This window comes from Chiloscyllium plagiosum, unplaced genomic scaffold, assembly GCF_037043375.1.
Source record: "Chiloscyllium plagiosum isolate Xiang-an unplaced genomic scaffold, Cpla_swu_hap1 HiC_scaffold_16, whole genome shotgun sequence".
In the NCBI taxonomy this organism is placed as follows: Eukaryota; Metazoa; Chordata; class Chondrichthyes; order Orectolobiformes; family Hemiscylliidae; genus Chiloscyllium; species Chiloscyllium plagiosum.
In genome coordinates this window covers 25,179,668-25,198,281 of record NW_028270154.1, presented here as the reverse complement: position 1 = coordinate 25,198,281, position 18,614 = coordinate 25,179,668, and the positions used below count along the sequence as shown (strand labels likewise).

General features: G+C 41.0%; 1 protein-coding gene across 2 annotated transcripts in view; it reads right to left on the bottom strand.

Annotated features, from left to right (window-relative positions):
- Positions 1-18,614, bottom strand: part of LOC122556531 (protein KIBRA-like) — a 159,670-nt gene that overhangs the window by 112,264 nt on the left and 28,792 nt on the right. Inside the window, exons 2-4 of one of the 2 annotated variants that reach the window (XM_043703296.2) lie at positions 6,056-6,165; positions 5,602-5,805; positions 826-902 (exon numbers count right to left, since the gene is read on the bottom strand). In XM_043703296.2, coding sequence (XP_043559231.1) covers positions 826-902; positions 5,602-5,805; positions 6,056-6,165 — 391 coding nt within the window. Of the gene's footprint in view, positions 1-825; positions 903-5,601; positions 5,806-6,055; positions 6,166-18,614 lie in introns of those variants that run through there. The other variant, XM_087995230.1, reaches the window with a different exon arrangement.

Here is an 18,614-nt window from a genome sequence, read left to right as displayed (position 1 = left end):
TTTTCTTTCCTTTTTCCAACACACTACCCAAGTTGTAATGCTGATTCTTATTTTAGGTGGCCATATCACATTATATGATCCACAAAGTAAGGGGTTGATGGTGGTGTAACAATGTCACTGGACTAATAATCCAGAGGTCCAGCTAATGCTTTTGTGTCATAGGTTCAATTTCAATCATAGCAGCTGGTATAATTTACATTCAATTAATAAAATATGGAGTTGAAAGCTAGTCTTTAATATTGACAATGACTATCATGGACTGTTGTAAAAATCCATCTGACTTGATTAATATCTACCATTTCCACCTAATATGTTTTGAGGGGGTTTGGTCTGGTACATAACAGACCTCACCAGATTCCACCTCCAGATAATAGCAATTTGGTTGACTCTTCACTGCCCGCTGCAATGACTTGGCAAGCCAGTCAACTCAAAAGAAATTAGGGTTGGGCAACAAATGCTGCCCTTGCCAGCAATGCCCACATCCCATCAAAGATTATAAGTGCCAGTTCTCATTAAATTCTTCAGTTAAACTTTTAAGTTCTGTAATAAAGAGCAAAGAACAATACAACACAGGAACAGGCCCTCTAAGCCTGTGTTGAGGCATTTTGTCCTTCCATACTAAAACCGTTTTCACCTGCAGGATCCATATCGTCCATTCCCTTCCTATCTATGTATTCATCCAGGTGTCTCTTCAATGTTTGTAACATAAACAAACATTTCAGACCTACAAACTACAAAAATTCTAAGAGATCTTTATGATCATTTTAGAGATTCCTAGAAACTGATATTCACAATGTGATGAATTACACTTCCACATGTTCTTACCCTAGATTTTGTTGTTGAAATCTCCGCCTTGAGAATGTCAGGGTCATACTTAGTACTAGATGAAGAGCCAGAAAACACTGTAAATAATCACAAAAGTATTCAAACATGCAGAGTTTGGCTCTTAGAAGCAGCATACATAAACAAACAAATAAATAGAATAATAAATGCATGTGCAAACTAACGCACATGGAAGCTTAAGTTAGTACAAACTAGCAATCAGTTCCTTTCCAGACTGCAGAACATTATTCAACAAAAATTTACCAATTTTGGTTTTAAAACATGGTATAATTCAATTAATCGGTGTCTAAAAAGTTAGAATTTGTTCCAAATGATCAAATATCCAAATAACTTGTGAACTGATTATCAATGAGGGAGTTTATTAAGTAGAATCAGGGAACAGCAGAAAAGATTATCAAGGATATTGCTGGGGTTGGAGGGTGTAAGCTACAGGGAGAGGCTGAATAGGCAAGGGCTTGTTGGAGCATTGGACATTTGAGGGGTGACCTTATCAAGGTTTATAAATTCATGAGGAGCATGAATAGGGTGAATGGACAGGGTCTTTTTCCAAGAGTAGGGGAGTCCAAAACTTGAGCGCACGGGTTTAAGGTGAGATGGTGAAGATATAAAAAGGAACTAAGGGGAAACCGTTTCATGCAAAGGGTGGTGCGTGTATGGAAATTAACTGCCAGAGGCAGTGGTGAATTACAACATTTCAAAGGCATCTGAATGGGGATATGAATAGGAAGGGTTTAGAGGGAAATGGACCAAGTGCTGGGAAATGGGACTAGATAAATTTAGGATATCTGGTTGGCATGAACGAGTTGGACCAAAGGGGCTGTTTCCATGTTATTAAACTCTATGACTCTAATTCTTCAAAATAATTAACCAAACAGAAATTGGCTACAAAGAGTAAGGGAAGAATTTCAACTGCCAAGGAGGCATGAGTTAGGGATGTTAAAAACCTGAAAATTCCATACATCAGAATCCCAACATGATCTCAAATGCTTCCAGCAGTTTGCTTTACGAGGTGTGAAAAAAATTCATATGGAGTTGTTAAGTCCATAATTCAAACATGTAACTTCCCATTTAGCTCTGTTTTTATCCTATCATAGTGTTTGAGTTTTCAGAAGACCCTTCTAGTACAATGGTAGCGTCTCTTCCTCTGTGTGAAAAGGTCCAGGTTAAAGTCTCTCCTGCCCGAAATATTCACCATAACACATTAAATTAAAAATATCATACTGAGTTTCTAGAGGATCGAGTTGCACAGCGGTAATGTCACTATTTCTGGGCCAGAAAGTTTACATTTCACCTGCGGAGAAAGTGAGGTCTGCAGATGCTGGAGATCAGAGATGGAAATGTGTTGCTGGAAAAGCGCAGCAAGTCAGGCAGCATCTAGGGAACAGGAGAATTGACGTTTCGGGCATTAGCCCTTCTTCAGGGCATTAGCCATTCCTGAAGAAGGGCTAATGTCCGAAACGTCGATTCTCCTGCTCCCTAGATGCTGCCTGACCTGCTGCGCTTTTCCAGCAACACATTTCCATCTCTACATTTCACCTGCCCCAGAGGAATGTCAAAGAACACCTGATCAGGTTGATTAAAATAATTTTGAGTATCCAGAGAGTTTTGTGTTGACGTGGTAGTGCGCCTAACTCTAATTAAGAAGATCCAGATACCAGTGCCACTGCCCCCTGACATATTTCACAGCAGATTATTTAAAGTAATTAAGAGTTTCCAAAGCTGAATTTAACTTAGAGTCAACAAAGCTAAAACCCAACAAGGAGACTTCTCTTTTATCAGGTGATGTGGGCTTCACTGGCTGGATGGGGATTTGTTACTTAATTTTTGCTCAATTGACATTGCCAGCCAGAAAGCCTTTAAAATAAGTAAAGCAGCAAAGCAACTTCCCTGTCTTTGTAAAAAGTCTGGTGTGCACAGAACTTGAAGATGACTTCATAGCTTTACAGATTTTGGAAGTCATTTCGTCTATCCTGAATACTGTCCAACTTGAACTTGATCCCTATTATCCTCAGTTCCCTCCTGTCAGCCTTCACCACACCACTGAAGCATTGCAGCCATTACACAGACCTTAAATGAGGAACAAGATGAACAGAATTATCAACATCAACAGCACAAGTGCAGCACCAATAGCCAAAACACCAGCAGGAGGAGCAACAAGAACAACTGCCAAATCTGCAGCTGCTTTCACAGCAGGTCTTTGCTGACACCTGCAGCCTTTAGGAAGGAGGTTAATTTTTCTTTGGGAAGAGGGCTGAGTGAGTATTACCAATGACCATCTTCAATTTCTTCAACTTTTGTTCCTGCCAGGAATCTGCTAGTGACATCTGTAGAACATTAAAATTTGTTGCCCACAAGTCTCTCCCCAATGGAGATCAATTCTGCCATTTATATCGACATCAATACTACTGAGTCTAGTCAGGCCAGAGATTGCCTGCATTTAATGCAATGGCTGGATTCCCACAGACTGCACATGTAAAAGTCAAGATGCCCTCAACTCAACCTGTAATATTGGTGGTACAGAATAATGGTTGTAATGAAATCCCACCTGATTCAGCTAATTACTGAAATATCCTCAAGAGGAAGAAAAAGAAATAACATGCAACAGCACTATCTCTATTAGCATGCTTATTTGACTATCTAGATATTTATCAATTGAATCAACATCTACTAGCTTAAGGAAGGCAAATGTAAAAGAGGCAGACAACAGAAGAGATTCAAAGACGTCTTAAACACCGACATGAAGAAATTGTAGCATCGACATCAACAATTGGGAAACCAATGCCAAGGACAGGAAACTCTGGTAAACCATCATCCAAGAAGGAACAGCAACTTTCGAAGCCAACAGATGTGCAGAATTAGAAGAGAAGAAAACGGAAAGCGAGGCAGCAACAATCAAAGCCCTATCTGCCATCTGGAACTACTTGTTTTGAATGCGGAAGAACTTTCAAAGTCAAGATTGGACTCAGAAGCCACTTGAGAGCCCATAAGTAGACCAACGGAATGAAGACCATCATCCTCAACCTCGAGGGATAGCCACAACTAATATGTTACCACCAGAAAATTTAATGAGATTGTGATTGATCTGTCGCCTAGCCCATATCCCTTTATACCTTTGCTTTGCAAAAATCACTCAGATTTAAAACTAACAAATGACCTAACACCATTTGTCGTTTGAGGAAGAGTGTTCCAAACGTCTACCACCCTTTTGTGTATAGAAATGCTTCCTAATAACTCTCCTGAATGGTCTGAACCTAATTTTTAGACTATGCCCCCTAGTTCTAGACTTCCCAACCCGTGGAAATAGTTTATCTTTATCTTTTGTCTTTCCTGTTAATATCTCAAAGACTTTAATCAGAACACCCTTAACCTCAAATTTGTATAATCTCTCCTCATAAGCCCTGAAGTCCAGGTAAGTTATCATTCTTGTAAACTTACATTGTACTCCAATATATCCTTCCTAAGGTACATTGCCCAGATATGCTCACAGCACTGCAGGTGGAATCTAACCAGGGTTTTGTATAGCTGCAACATAATGTTTGCATCCCTATACTCCAGTCCTTTAGCCTTCTCTTAGCCTTCTTTATAATTTTCCTCATTGGTTTCCTTCTGTTCAACTCCAACATCATTCTGGATGGATCTATGACATGAATTGGAACTGAAATGAGGTAAGGGTTCAAAGTCAAGATGACAGCTGGTGGTGACAGCATTTCTCATAAATCAATGTTGGATATCAAATAGAAGTGGGATATCTAAATCTGTCACCAGATACGTGGAAGATCTTCCACCTTCCCCATCCCAAGCCATTCATCATGTTCATAAACCCTGCCAATCTCAAAAGCCTCTTCCTCTGACTGGTTATGAGTTGTGGGTAACCAACAATTCTCTGCTCCTCCTTCAGGTTATACACATTCTTCTCCTTAAATGAGGAAAAAAAGTAGAATGGTTAGACAGGATGACAAGACAACATTTGTAAAGGTTGTAAGGAACTGTTCTGAAATAGCAGTCAGGTCATGGCCTCAAAACTAACAAGGAATGAGAGAAGCCACACAGATGTGATATTCTGATGACCCCTGCTCAAGAAAATGCTAGAGAAGTTAGTGTGCCAATTAGAGGTTGATATCTAAAACTATTTTATGCCTCTCAACTTTCCTGCTATTATGATACAATTGAACCGGTTGCAGTATTGAATCCAGATTTTGGGGACCACACTCCTGCATCTGCAATGTCCAATCACATGTTAACTGTTTGTTCTGCGAGGCTACAGACTTTCTACCAAAAACAACACCTCTCTGCAAATCTTTTCAGCCTCCAAAAACCCTCGTGAAAGAACAGCAAGTCAAGTTGATACTTCCATTCAGAGGTGACAGAGCTAATGTAGAATGCAATCACTCTGATCCCCTGTGATATCCCACTAAATAGAGCCCTTTGCATTGACAAATGTGAGTTGTCACACCCAAATTTTGAAATTGGTTGGAAAGTTTTAAGGCAAATTCTAATACCTGGCTGAGCTAAACAATCAAAGCAAAACCCACTGCTGCAATGATCAAGTTTCCCACGCCATGCCTGCCAGACACACCAATGACAGCAGGTCAATTCCATGAAAATTCTGAGTTCCACAGCAGAGAACATCTATATCCTAAATTTTACCATAAATACTTTAATTAGGAAAGCAAAATAAATTCTCAATTAATACAACACTACAATTAAAAATTAACAAATGTTTCTCTAAGCAGAAGACAATAGTTTATCAGTACTCACAGCTGGTCTGAGAACTTGACTTATCCTTCCAGACATCGTTTAGTTGCCTGTATTTATGTTGGGCCAATTCTAATCTCTGTTGTTTTACTTGGTAAATTTCCTTCTGTGCAGTTAGTGCATCTTGCGCTATGATTAGATAGTCTTTCAACATGCGCTCCTGTTCTCTACGCCACTGAGCTCGAGGATCTTCTACCTGTGTTGTCTCTGAAATGTAGTAATCCACAAAATTGTATTTACATCCATTTTTAAAAACAAAAATGAAGACAATCTGTTTAAGGTTTTCAATGGTGCAGCAACTTGATTATGCCACAAACTGCTGATGGAATTTGATGAAGTAATACAAAACAATTCACAACTCAGTTTTCTTGAAGTTACAAATAAATCTTAATCTGCAGTTTCGATTGACTGAACATTTAGACATGAAGCAATATAATTAAGTAATTGGAATGCTTACGTGTATTGTGATCAATGTAATAGATTCCGACTTGTGCATCAAATGCTTCTTCCCAACCCAAAGGCAACTCATCTCCTACGCAATCACCAAAGGAGAGGGGTTTGGTCCATCTACAAAACAGAAAAAAAAAAGCTTCCGAGTTACCAACAGTTAATTAACATTAGTTTTAGAGCAGCCTCTTACAATAACAATTTCTGTGAAATTTATGAAATGCACCCAAAAAAGCTAAGGACTACTTGAAGAATAATAATATGTATTTATACAGAGTTACAATATCAGGTCGGAAACCCAAAATTCTATGACTATTCTTAGGCTATAATTTCAAGAGATTGTCTGTGTTGATGATGACACATGTAAGAATTAGCAAGAGAAGGATAGCCTCAGTTAGGTTCCAACATCAGTCTAGAAACAAAAGGAGTAGGTCTGGCATGCAAAATGAAAGTCAAACAGTAAAGTCCTCAAAGTGCAACAAAGGCCAAAGTGCTAAAAGGCTTTGCTTGGGAGTCTGATATCACGCCCAAGTCCTGGTAGAAATTCACCCAGGAATGCTGTACCTGGTGCAGCCTATTGAAAAAGGTTTGGCTTCCATCAAAAGCAAGCAAATATTGGATGCAGACAAAAAACCCAGTGAGAGGAAAACCTGAACCAATGGGTCATTCAAAACTCTGTGGTATTTTGTCTTGCTTGCAGCAGGACCTTCTTAGTGGCTTCTGAAAGAAAAAATGTTCTCAGGACATAGCATCACTGGCAATGTCAGCATTTATTGTCTATTCCTAGCTGTTCTCAGGAAGTGGTGGTGAGCTACTTTCCTGAAGCGTTATGGTCCATGGGGTAGGTACCTGCCACAATCTAATGAAGAAGGAAGCTCCAGGATTTTAAACCAGTAACAGTTAAGGAGCAGTTATATAGGTCTGACTTAGCATGATGTGGAGTTTTGGAGAGGAATGTTGCAAGTAGCAGTGCTCCCGTTCATCTACTACCCTTGTGCTTCTCGGTGGTAGAGATTGAAGGTTCAGAACATCCTGTCATCAAAGCCTTAATGAGTCTCTGCAATGCATCCTGTTGATGGTACACACTTCATACCAATGTCTGTTAGTGGTAGAGTTGATATTTAGGGTAATGGATGAGATACCAAGCAAGTGAACTGGATGGCCGCAAACTTCAAGTAGAGATGCACACATCCAGGCAAGTGAAGAATATTCTATCACTCCAGACCTGTGTCTTGTAGATGGTGGACAGGCTTTGGGGAGTGAAGTTGGGAGGTACCTGCCAATGTAATGTTAAAAGATTAATTGGGAATATTTCTCTGGACATTAATGTAATAGTAAAAGGTCAAACTACACTGAATGGACATTCTGGAAGTGGGTGAAGACAGTCAGGCAAGAATGCGAATGACCCCCACTCTAATTAGACAGTTATTTGCTACTAGTCCCCCTATTATTATCAAATTAAACTATAATTCAATCTCTTCCATTCAGAAATGCTTTCTAGCCATTCCCTGAAGCTCGGTATGTCACACCTGCATTGTCTTGGGGAATCACTAAGTCAGGAAATCATTTCCATAACGATTCCCCAAGATTAAGGCATTTACGTTTACATTAGCTCTGAGGATGATCTCATTTTTGCAGCAGAGAGTGGCAACAGCTGGGCGGAAGTGAAGTCGGAGCGCAAAGCCGGTTAGGAAGGTAAGTAATTGTTATTTGAGTAGAGAAGGAACCCGAGACACTACATGTGTAGTGTCTCCCACCCTCCCTCCTCCTCCTCTAACCTAAAAAAAGAGGTAAGCTACTTGGTGTTCTTGTTTTGGAGACTAAGTGTAGAGTTATGGCAGCGCAGGCAGTGGAATGTTCCTCCTGCAGGATGTTTGGGGTAGGGGTGACCACCGTTGCTCCTGCTGACTTCATCTGTAGGAGCCAGCTCCAGCTCCTCACAGACCGCGTTAGGGAACTGGAGCTGGAGTTGGATGAACTGAGAATTATTCGAGAGGCTGAGAGGGTGATAGATGGAAGCTACAGGGACATAGTTACGCCAGAGAACAGAGGTAGCTGGGTAACAGTTAGAAGTGGGAAGGGGAGGAAGCAGGCAGTGCAGGGATCCCCTGTGGTCGTTCCCCTCAACAATAAGTATACCACTTTGGATACTGTTGGGGGGGGATGGCCTAGCAGGGGTAAGCTGCAGTGACCGGGTCTCTGGCACGAGGTCCGGCTCTGAGGTTCAGAAGGGAAAGGGGGAGAGAAGGAGAGCGCTAGTTATAGGAGACTCTCTCGTTAGAGGGACAGACAGGCAGTTCTGTGGACATGGATGAGACTCTCGGTTGGTTTGTTGCCTCCCGGGTGCCAGGGTCCGAGATGTCTCGGACCGTGTCTTCAGAATCCTTAAGGGGGAGGGTGTGCAGCCAAAAGTCGTAGTGCACATTGGCACCAACAACATAGGTAGGAAGAGGGGTGGGGAGGTCGTTCAGGAGCTCGGAGTTAGGCTGGAAGCTAAAAGCTAGGACGGACAGAGTCATCATCTCTGGGTTGTTGCCGGTGCCACGTGACAGTGAGGCAAGGAATAGGGAGAAAGTGCAGTTGAACACGTGGCTGCAAGGATGGTGTAGGAGGGAGGGCTTCAGGTATTTGGACAATTGGACTGCATTCTGGGGAAGGTGGGATCTGTACAAGCAGGACGGGTTGCACCTGAACCAGAAGAGCACCAATATCCTGGGAGGTAGGTTTGCTAGCACTCTTCGGGGGGATTTAAACTAATTTGGCAGGGGGATGGGATCCGGACTTGTAGTCCAGCAAGTAGGTTAGCTATTTTTCAGGATGTCCAAGAATGTAGGGAGGCTGTGGAGAAGGTAGCACTGACAGGGAATACTTGCGGGTTCAAGTGTGTATACTTCAACGCAAGGAGTATCAAAAATAAGGTGGGTGAACTTAAGGCGTGGATTGGTATTTGGGACTACGATGTTGTGGCCATCACAGAAACGTGGATAGAAGAGGGACAGGAATGGTTGTTGGAGGTTCCTAGCTACAGATGTTTCAGTAAAATTAGGGAGGGTGGTAAAAAAGGAGGGGGTGTGGCATTCTAATTAGAAATGGTATAATGGCTCCACAAAGGCAGTTCGAGGGGGATCTGCCTTTGGATGTAGTATGGGCTGAAGTCAGAAATAGGAAAGGAGCAGTCACCTTGTTGGGTGTTTACTATAGGCCCCCCAATAGCAGCAGAGATGTGGAGAAACAAATTGGGAAACAGATTTTGGAAAGGTGCAGAAGCCACAGGGTAGTAGTCATGGGCGATTTCAACTTCCTAAATATTGATTGGAAGCTCTTTAGATCAAGTAGATTGGACGGGGCGGTGTTTGTGCAGTGTGTCCAGGAAGCTTTTCTAACTCAGTATGTAGATTGTCCGACCAGAGGGGAGGCCATATTGGATTTGGTACTCGGTAATGAACCAGGGCTTGTTAGTGGGTGAGCATTTTGGTGATGGTGACCACAATTCTGTGACTTTCACCTTGGTTATGGAGAGAGATAGGTGCATGCAACAGGTTAGGTTTTACAATTGGGGGAAGGGTAAATACGATGCTGCAAGACAGGATCTGAGGAGCATAAGTTGGGAGCATAGGATGTCAGGGAAGGATGTCATTGAAATGTGGAACTTTTTCAAGGAACAGATACGACGTGTCCTTGATATGTATGTACCTGTCAGGCAGGAAAGAGATGGTCGTGTGAGGGAACCTTGGTTGACGAGGGAGGTTGAATATCTAGTAAAGAGGAAGAAGGAGGCTTACATAAGGCTGAGGAAACAAGGTCCAGACAGAGCGTTAGAGGGACACAGGATAGTCAGGAGGGAGCTGAAGAAAGGGATTAGGAGAGCTGAGAGAGGGCATGAAAAATCTTTGGCGGGTAGGATCAAGGGTAACCCCAAGGCCTTTTATGCATATGTAAGAAACATGAAAATGACAAGAACGAGGGTAGGTCCGATTAAGGGCAGTAGTGGGAGACTGTGAATTGAGTCAGAAGAGATAGGAGAGGTCTTGAATAAGTACTTTTCTTCAGTATTTACAAATGAGAGGGACCTTATTGTTGAAGAGGAGAGTATGAAACGGACTGGTAAGCTAGAGGAGATATTTGTTAGGAAGGAAGATGTGTTGGGCATTTTGAAAAACTTGAGGATAGTCAAGTCCCCTGGGCCTGACGGGATATATCCTCGGATTATGTGGGAAGTAAGAGAGGAAATTGCAGAGCCGTTGGCAATGATCTTTTCGTCTTCACTGTCAACGGGAGTGGTACCAGGGGACTGGAGAGTGGCGAATGTTGTGCCCCTGTTCAAAAAAGGGAATAGGGATAATAGGCCAGTTAGTCTTACTTCGGTGGTAGGCAAAGTAATGGAAAGGGTACTGACGGATAGGATTTATGAGTATCTGGAAAGACACTGCTTGATAGGGACAGCCAGCACGGATTTGTGAGGAGTAGGTCTTGCCTTACAAGTCTTATTGAATTCTTTGAGGAGGTGACCAAGCATGTGGATGAGGATAGAGCAGTGGATGTAGTGTACATGGATTTTAGTAAGGCATTTGATAAGGTTCCCCATGGTAGGCTTATGCGGAAAGTCAGGAGGCATGGGATAGTGGGAAATTTGGCCAGTTGGATAGAGAACTGGCTAACCGGTCGAAGTCAGAGAGTGGTGGTAGATGGTAAATATTCAGCCTGGAGCCCAGTTACAAGTGGAGTTCCGCAGGGATCAGTTCTGGGTCCTCTGCTCTTTGTAATTTTTATTAATGACTTGGAAGAGGGAGTCGAAAGGTGGGGTCAGTAAATTTGCAGACGATACGAAGATTGGTGGAGTTGTGGATAGTGAGGAGGGCTGTTGTCGGCTGCAAAGTGATTTAGATATGATGCAGAGCTGGGCTGAGGAGTGGCAGATGGAATTCAACCCTGTCAAGCGTGAGGTTGTCCATTTTGGAAGGACAAATAAGAATGCGGAATACAGGGTTAACGGTAGGGTTCTTAGTAAGGTGGAGGAGCAGAGGGATCTTGGGGTCTATGTTCATAGTTCTTTGAAAGTTGCCACTCAGGTGGATAGAGCTTGTAAGAAGGCCTATGGTGTATGAGCACTCATTAGCAGAGGGTTGAATTCAAGAGTCGAGAGGTGATGTTGCAACTGTACAGGACCTTGGTAAGGCCACATTTGGAGTACTGTGTGCAGTTCTGGTCGCCTCACTTTAGGAAAGATGTGGAAGCTTTGGAGAGGATGCAGAGGAGATTTACCAGGATGTTGCCTGGAATGGAGAATAGGTCGTACGAGGATAGGTTGAGAGTGCTAGGCCTTTTCTCATTGGAAAGGCGAAGGAAGAGGGGTGACTTGATAGAGATTTATAAGATGATCAGGGGAATAGATACAGTAGACAGTCAGAGACTTTTTCCCTGGGTACAATAGAGTGTTAAAAGGTATGGGGAGATGTCAGGGGTAGTTTCTTTACCCAGAGAGTGGTGGGGGCATGGAATGCGCTGCCTGTGGGAGTGGCAGAGTCAGAATCATTGGTGACTTTTAAGTGGCAATTGGATAGGTACATGGATAGGTGCTTAAGCTAGGACAAATGTTCGGCACAACATCGTGGGCCGAAGGGCCTGTTCTGTGCTGTATTGTTCTATGTTCTTTCTACCATTGTACCTGGTGTAACATGCGAGGGAGTGACTGGGGGTTGTCTTGAGTGGGATGTGACTGTGGGGGAGTGGCCAGAGCATCTGAAAGCATTGCCAACTGAAGGGGATGCTTTTTCTTTGTTTGGGACCTCTCTTCTGACTAGACTTTGCATGTGAAGAGTATCAAAGGGGGTCACCTAGCTTGGACAAGCTTTAATAAATTTTAACTGTTTGCAGAAGTTGATGTGCACGAATTGCATCTCGTGTGTGAAACCCCGGAAAAGAACCGAACACCACAGAATTCCCAATTGCTGACTTGCCCATTGTATCTTAAAAAGCTATTACAGCTCTAATTTTTTTCCAGTTCTGATGAAATGTCACAAACTTGAAGCATTATTCTTCTCTCTCCACAAGATGTTGCCAGACCTGCTGACCAGCATTCCTGTTTTAATTTAAGGTAGCATTTCTGTTTACCTGAAAGTAAAGTGCATGATTTCTTCAAGGACACACATGTTTCATTTGTTTAAGTCCAGACAACTTGAATGCAAGTTATTAAAAGTCAAACTGATTGTATGAATTCAATTTAACCAGCTAAAATCAAAGAGATTTCAGCGTTCTCTACTTCTTGCTGATATAAAATCTAATGAAATATGGCCTTCAAGGTTATCTGGAGTCAATTGGATAAGAAACCTGGCTACCAATTACAAATTTCCTTAATGAGCCAGTCCCCTGGAATACTGCAAATTTATCTGGCTCAGGTGTTAGATTAATAAATTAACACTCACATCAAACATGTACACCATTTAACTAAATTTTAGTCGAGCTCCTTCAAGAATGAACCCAGATAAAGGCATGAAGGAACCAGCCAAACATTTGTTTTAAGGCAGCAAAGACAGATACATAACCAAAAAAATAAGAAATTATGTAATTTAAATGTTATTTCTAATAACAAAAAGTTCTTCATTTGACAAAAGTTGCTTGGCAATTGTAGAATACATTTTGGGCATTGCACCATCTTATATTGGGTGCTACGTTAAGCAGTTATAGCACTAAATCCTCAGTAAAGCATTTATTACTTTTATAAATATCTCTGCATTATCATCATTCTGTTTTGTTACTGTACATCTCTATTATTTCTTAAAAAGGCACAATTCAAGAGCTTTAGGTAGCGAGAGGTAGCCAAGGTGCAGAGATGCCTATCAATCCTATTACAGTAGAACATGAGTAAGTGCAAACAGTTAAGGAAAGCACAGTTATTTACTACAAATAGTTTCATTAAACTGGAGAATGTTACTACCATGTGCATAGTCCTCTGAATTAATGCAAAATGATTTCAAAAAGAGGTTTAAGCACTGTTAGTAAAGAAATTATTAATTAAGAAATAACTTCTATTTGTCTGGAGTACACAAAATAAGTACACTTAAAGCACAGATAAACTATTAAAAAGCCATAAAATAATTAAAAAGTGCACTCCAACTTCAAGTTGTGTCAGCACAGAATTTCATTCTGATAATCTTAGGAGGTGGGACAGTGGGACAGAGAGACAGACAGATATGAAGATATGTTGACACAGAAATATTCAGATGTGTGTCTTAATAACACTTAACCATCACCATTTAATTTCAGGTAGACATGTGGTTAATCTAGAAGTTTTAGAGTATGAGTCACACTCAATCATAGAACAAGAATTGAGAATGCAATTTGCATCGAAAATAGCATAAAATGAGTAAAAGCAATATTTTCTTCTGAAAAAAAACACAACATTCATGCAATTTGACTTGAAGTACTTGAGTAAAACAGATTAAGACAAACATATTTTAACGTCTTTTTTTAAGCTTTTATGGCAAATTGAATGAAGCAATATAAAGCACAGAAGGCACTTTGTGCTCAAAACAAATCTGACTTTCTAGATAATTTGAATTAAAAGACAAGAAATTATGAACTGCACATGGTATATGGTGGGGCAAAAGTGATAAAAGTTTTCATTTGCAAGGGTTTCATGACTAACCTAGATTAATATGAATAAAAGCAGCAACAATTACCTTTCTTCAGCACATATGACAAAGTCATTCCAACACATCTTGCGTTAGGGAAGGAAAATAGTTGATGCTGAGCAGAGGAAAATGGAAAGCAAACAAGGATAAAGTGGGAAACCAAAGATCAATCTTCCCAACAATTAACATAGTCTAACAACAAGGAGCTTGTGGAAGAGTAGAATAGGAAGAACTTGATGGTATTAACAAGTCAATGACAGATGGCCTGAGGATGATGTCACTTGAATACTGAGATGAGGAAATTAATACAAAATACTTTCTGCGCTATTTTGTTCCTGTTACTGGGACAGCCAGTGTTTTGCCTTTAGGGCTCCTCTCAAATAGCCAAATGGGTACAGAAAAGGTTGGCACTACCAGATTGTCTGGTTATGTTTAGATGTAGATACTAAATAAGAGAAACCACAGCTGTACAACAGAAGATGATATTAAAGGAAATCGCATCTAGAAAATAAGAAATAAAAACAGAGTAGATCATTTGGCTCCTTGAGACTGTTAAGCCAATTTAATAAGATTTTGGATCTTAACTCCATTTCACTGCCATCTCCCATAATACTTGACTTGACTCCCTTATATAGATCAAAAAACTATTTAACTCAGCAATAAATGTACACAATGCCTTCAATGTCATCTAGGAAAGAGAACTTTAAAGATTAACAACCCTCTCAGAGGAACCAATTTCCTCAACATCTCAGTCTTAAAGAGAGAACCCTTATTGTGAAACTTAGCTCTCAAGTTCAAGATTCCTCCATGAGAGGAAACATCCTCCCAACATCTAACCCATTAAGCTCCTGAGACTCTTTAATGCTGAAGTAATCTCATTCCCCTCAACGCTAATAAAAACAGGCTCATCCTTTCCTCATAAGACTGGTGAGCTTGACATCAGTGGTGGCAAGTTGTTGGAGGGAATCCTGAGGGGCAGGACTTACATGTATTTGGAAAGGCAAGGACTGATTAGGGATAGCCGGCATGGCTTTGTGCATGAGAAATCATGTCTCACAAACTTAATTGAATTTTTTAAAGTAACAAAGAGGATTGATGACAGCAGAGCGGTAAACATGATCTATATGGACTTCAGTAAGGCATTCAACAATGGTAGACTGGTTAGCAAGGTTAGTTCTCATGGAATACAGGGAGAACCAGCCGTTTGGATACAGAACTGGCTCAAAGGTAGAAGACAAAGGGTGATGGTGAAGGGTTGCTTTTCAGACTGGACGTCTGTGGCCAGTAGTGTGCCACAAGAATCGGTGCTGAGTCATTTATATAAATGATTTGGATGTGAACATAGGAGGTATAGTTAGCAAGTCTGCAGATGACACCAAAATTGGAGGTGTTGTGGACAGCAAAGAAAGTTACCTCAGAGCACAATGGGATCTTGATCAGATGGGTCAATGGGCTGAGGAATGGCAGATGGAGTTTAATTTAGAAGTGCTGCATTTTGGAAAAGCAAATCAGAGCAGGGCTTATACACTTAATGGTAAGGTCCTGGGGACTGTTGCTGAACAAAGAGATCTTGGTGTGCAGGTTCATAGTTCCTTGAAACTAAGTTGCAGATAGATAGGATAGAGAAGATAGTGTTTGGTATGCTATCTTTTATTGGTCAGAGTACTGAATATAGGAATTGGGAGGTCATGTTGGGGCTGTACAGGACATTGGTTAGGCCACTTATGAAATATTGTGCGCAATTCTGGTCTCCTTCCTATTGGAAGCATGTTGTGAAACTTGAAAGGGGTCAGAAAAGACTTACAAGGATGTTGTCAGGATTGAAGGATTTGAGCTGTAGAGAGAGGCTCAATAGACCACGACTATATTCCCTGGAGTGTCAGAGGCTGAGAGGTGATCTTATAGAGGTCTATAAAATCACAAGGAGCATGGAAAGGATAAATTGAACAAGTATTTTCTCTGGGGTGGGAGAGTCAAGAACTAGAAAGCATAGGTTTCAGGTGAAGTGGGGAAAGATATAAAAGGGACCTAAGGGGCAACCTTTCTACACAGAGGGTGGTGCATGTATGAAATGAGCTGCCAGAGGAAGTGGTGATACAATTACAGCATTTAAAAGGCATTCTGGATGGGTATAGCAATAGGAAGGGTTTAGAGGGATATGGGCCAAGCGCTGGCAAATGGGACTAGATTAGGTTAGGATACCTGGTCAGCATGGACAAGTTGCATCTAAGGGTCTGTTGCCGTGTTGTACATCTCTATGACTCTATAAGACAATACCTTCATCCCAGAATTATCAACCTAGTAAGCCTTTCTGAACTGCCCTCAAAAACCATATTTCTTCATTTAATAGAGGATTAAAATGTAAACACAACACTAGATGTGATCTTACCAATTCCTTATACAGTTGGAGCAAAAGTTGATATCTTTAAAATAACATTTACCTCGCAATAAAGGCCTACATCCATTTGCCTTCCTAATTAATTGTTGTACCTGCATACTGTTTGAGATTCACACGCAAGAACACGAAGATTTACTCTGCACTGGATCATGCTGCAATCTCTCTTTATTGTTATGGACTAGACCAGATCCCTAAAGAATATTATGGAGATAGCCTAGATCCTAACTTTTCTATATTTTTAAAGGCAAGTGTAAGCTCTGTGTTCCAGATATGATTCGATTGGTGCACCATTAAGCTTTAATCAAAACAGACTTTATTCTTATCACATAGCTAAAATACAAAAGAAGAAGCAGCATAATTGTACTCTGTTGAAGTACTTAAAAAGGTTATGTATTATTCGACTACTAATCATCAACTGTTTCAATATAGGCAGCATCCATAAACATATGCTTTGGCAAAAATGCAATACGGCAAAACAGTTATGATTCTCATGTGCTGTCTCTCTCCAGTCCAAAGACAAAGAAACAATCTGCCCCTGTTGATTTTTTGAGAGGGGGCCTCGTTGTCTAGCAGCAGAGGACTCAAGCTTTTGGCTTCAGCAGCAAGCAGAAACCATCTCAACTAACTGAAAGCAAAACCAAAAAGACTTCCTGCATCTAAATGAGCCCAGATCTTGCCCACTCACAATTCTTTTGCCTCATTTTAAAATAAACACCTAGGGAAATGGTGAAAGCTGTTTCCCACCTGCCTTTTGAAGGAGACATTTCAGCATAATGCTGATAAAACCCCTCTAAAAGAGAGACAGGACAGAACACATCTCATAAAAGACACAGTACTGTCATACCATTTAAATGATACCAGTTTTCCTATACTTCTTGCTGAAGTGGATAACTTTCCATTCCCCCCCTCCCACCCCCACTGTATTCCAGCTACCAAATTTCTGCCAACTCAGAAACTATCCATACCACTTCGCATTTTGTTCCTCCACACAACTTGTTACCCTTCCTAACTTTATATTGCAGCCAAGTTTGTTGACAATACAGTACCTTCATCCAAGTAATTAACTTAGATGGTAAATAGTTGAAGTCGCAAGGTTGATCCCTATGGAACTTCACTAGGTAGAGTTTGCCAATCTGAAAATGACAGAGCTTGATTCCTGATCATTAACCAATCTTCTATCTATGCTAACAATACACCCAACACCATCTTATCTTTGTGAAATGGCTTCTTAATGAATTAAAATATATATAATAGCCCCCTTTTATCTAGCTTAATTATTACCCCCTTAAATACATGTCAAATACAATTTCCCTTTCACAGAACTGTACTGACTGCTTAATTATATTAAAATATGCTAAATGTCTAATTACTATTTCCAAATAATGGATTCTAGCATTCTCCCGATGACAATATGCAAGGCTAATGGGCTTGGGGTTTCCTTATGTCTCTCTACTTTCTTGAAATAGGAGGCAGTATATTCACAATTTCCAAACCAAATGGGACTTTCCAGAGCCTAGAGAACTTTTCCACAGTCTAGAGAACTTTTCCAGAGCCTAGAGGTATCTATGCATCTGATACCTCTGCTCTCAGTCAGAAACATACTAACCTATACTGTTCAATGTTAAAAAGTGTGAGGTATCAGTGCTCATGGATCAATTTGAAGGGAAATGATCAAATTGCACTGGGAATAATGCACATAGAAATGGACCATCTGAACTCCAAAGCATAATGCAGCAGTGAGGTTGATTGTCAGTTTCAAGGGAGATGGAAATAATACAACCATCTCCAACCTGAAATGAGGTACTTCAGAGAGAACAGTTAAAAATGCTCAAGATATTTAATTCCATGGATTAAATAAACTTAAAATGATAGCTTCAGTCTGAAATACAGAGGGGAGTGAGAACGATTGCCCTTGACATCAAGGCCACATTTGACTGAGTGTGACAACAACAAATCTGAGCAAAACTAGAATCAAAGGGGGTGAAATCTTCACTGGTTGAAGTCATACCTAGTACAAAGGAAAGTGGTTGCAGCTGTAGCAGGTCAGCCATTGCAGGTCCAGGACATCAATGTGAGAATTTCTTAGGGTACTGTTGCAGGCCTAATCATCTTCAGCTGCTTTGTTGTCAATGGGCAACCCTCCATGATAAGGTCAGAAATGGGAATGTTCGCTAATGATTGCCAACGTTCAGCACTGTTCACAACTCTTCAGATACTAAAGCAGTCCATGTCCAACTGCTAAAAGATCTGGGCACTAATCAGGTTTGGGTCGACGAGACCTGCCGACCATCTACAAGGCTCAAGTCAGGATTGTGAAGAAATACTGCCCACTTGACCAAAGTGTGCAGCTCCAACAACACTCTACATTTTTGACACTATTCAGGGTAAAGCTTAATTGACATCAAAACCACAAACACTTAACTCTCTCCACCACCAATGCAGAGTAGCAGCATTACATCATCTATAAGATGCATTGCAACAACTCACCTCAGGCACCATCTTTCAAATGTGGAACCATTACCATCTAGATAAGTGGCCCA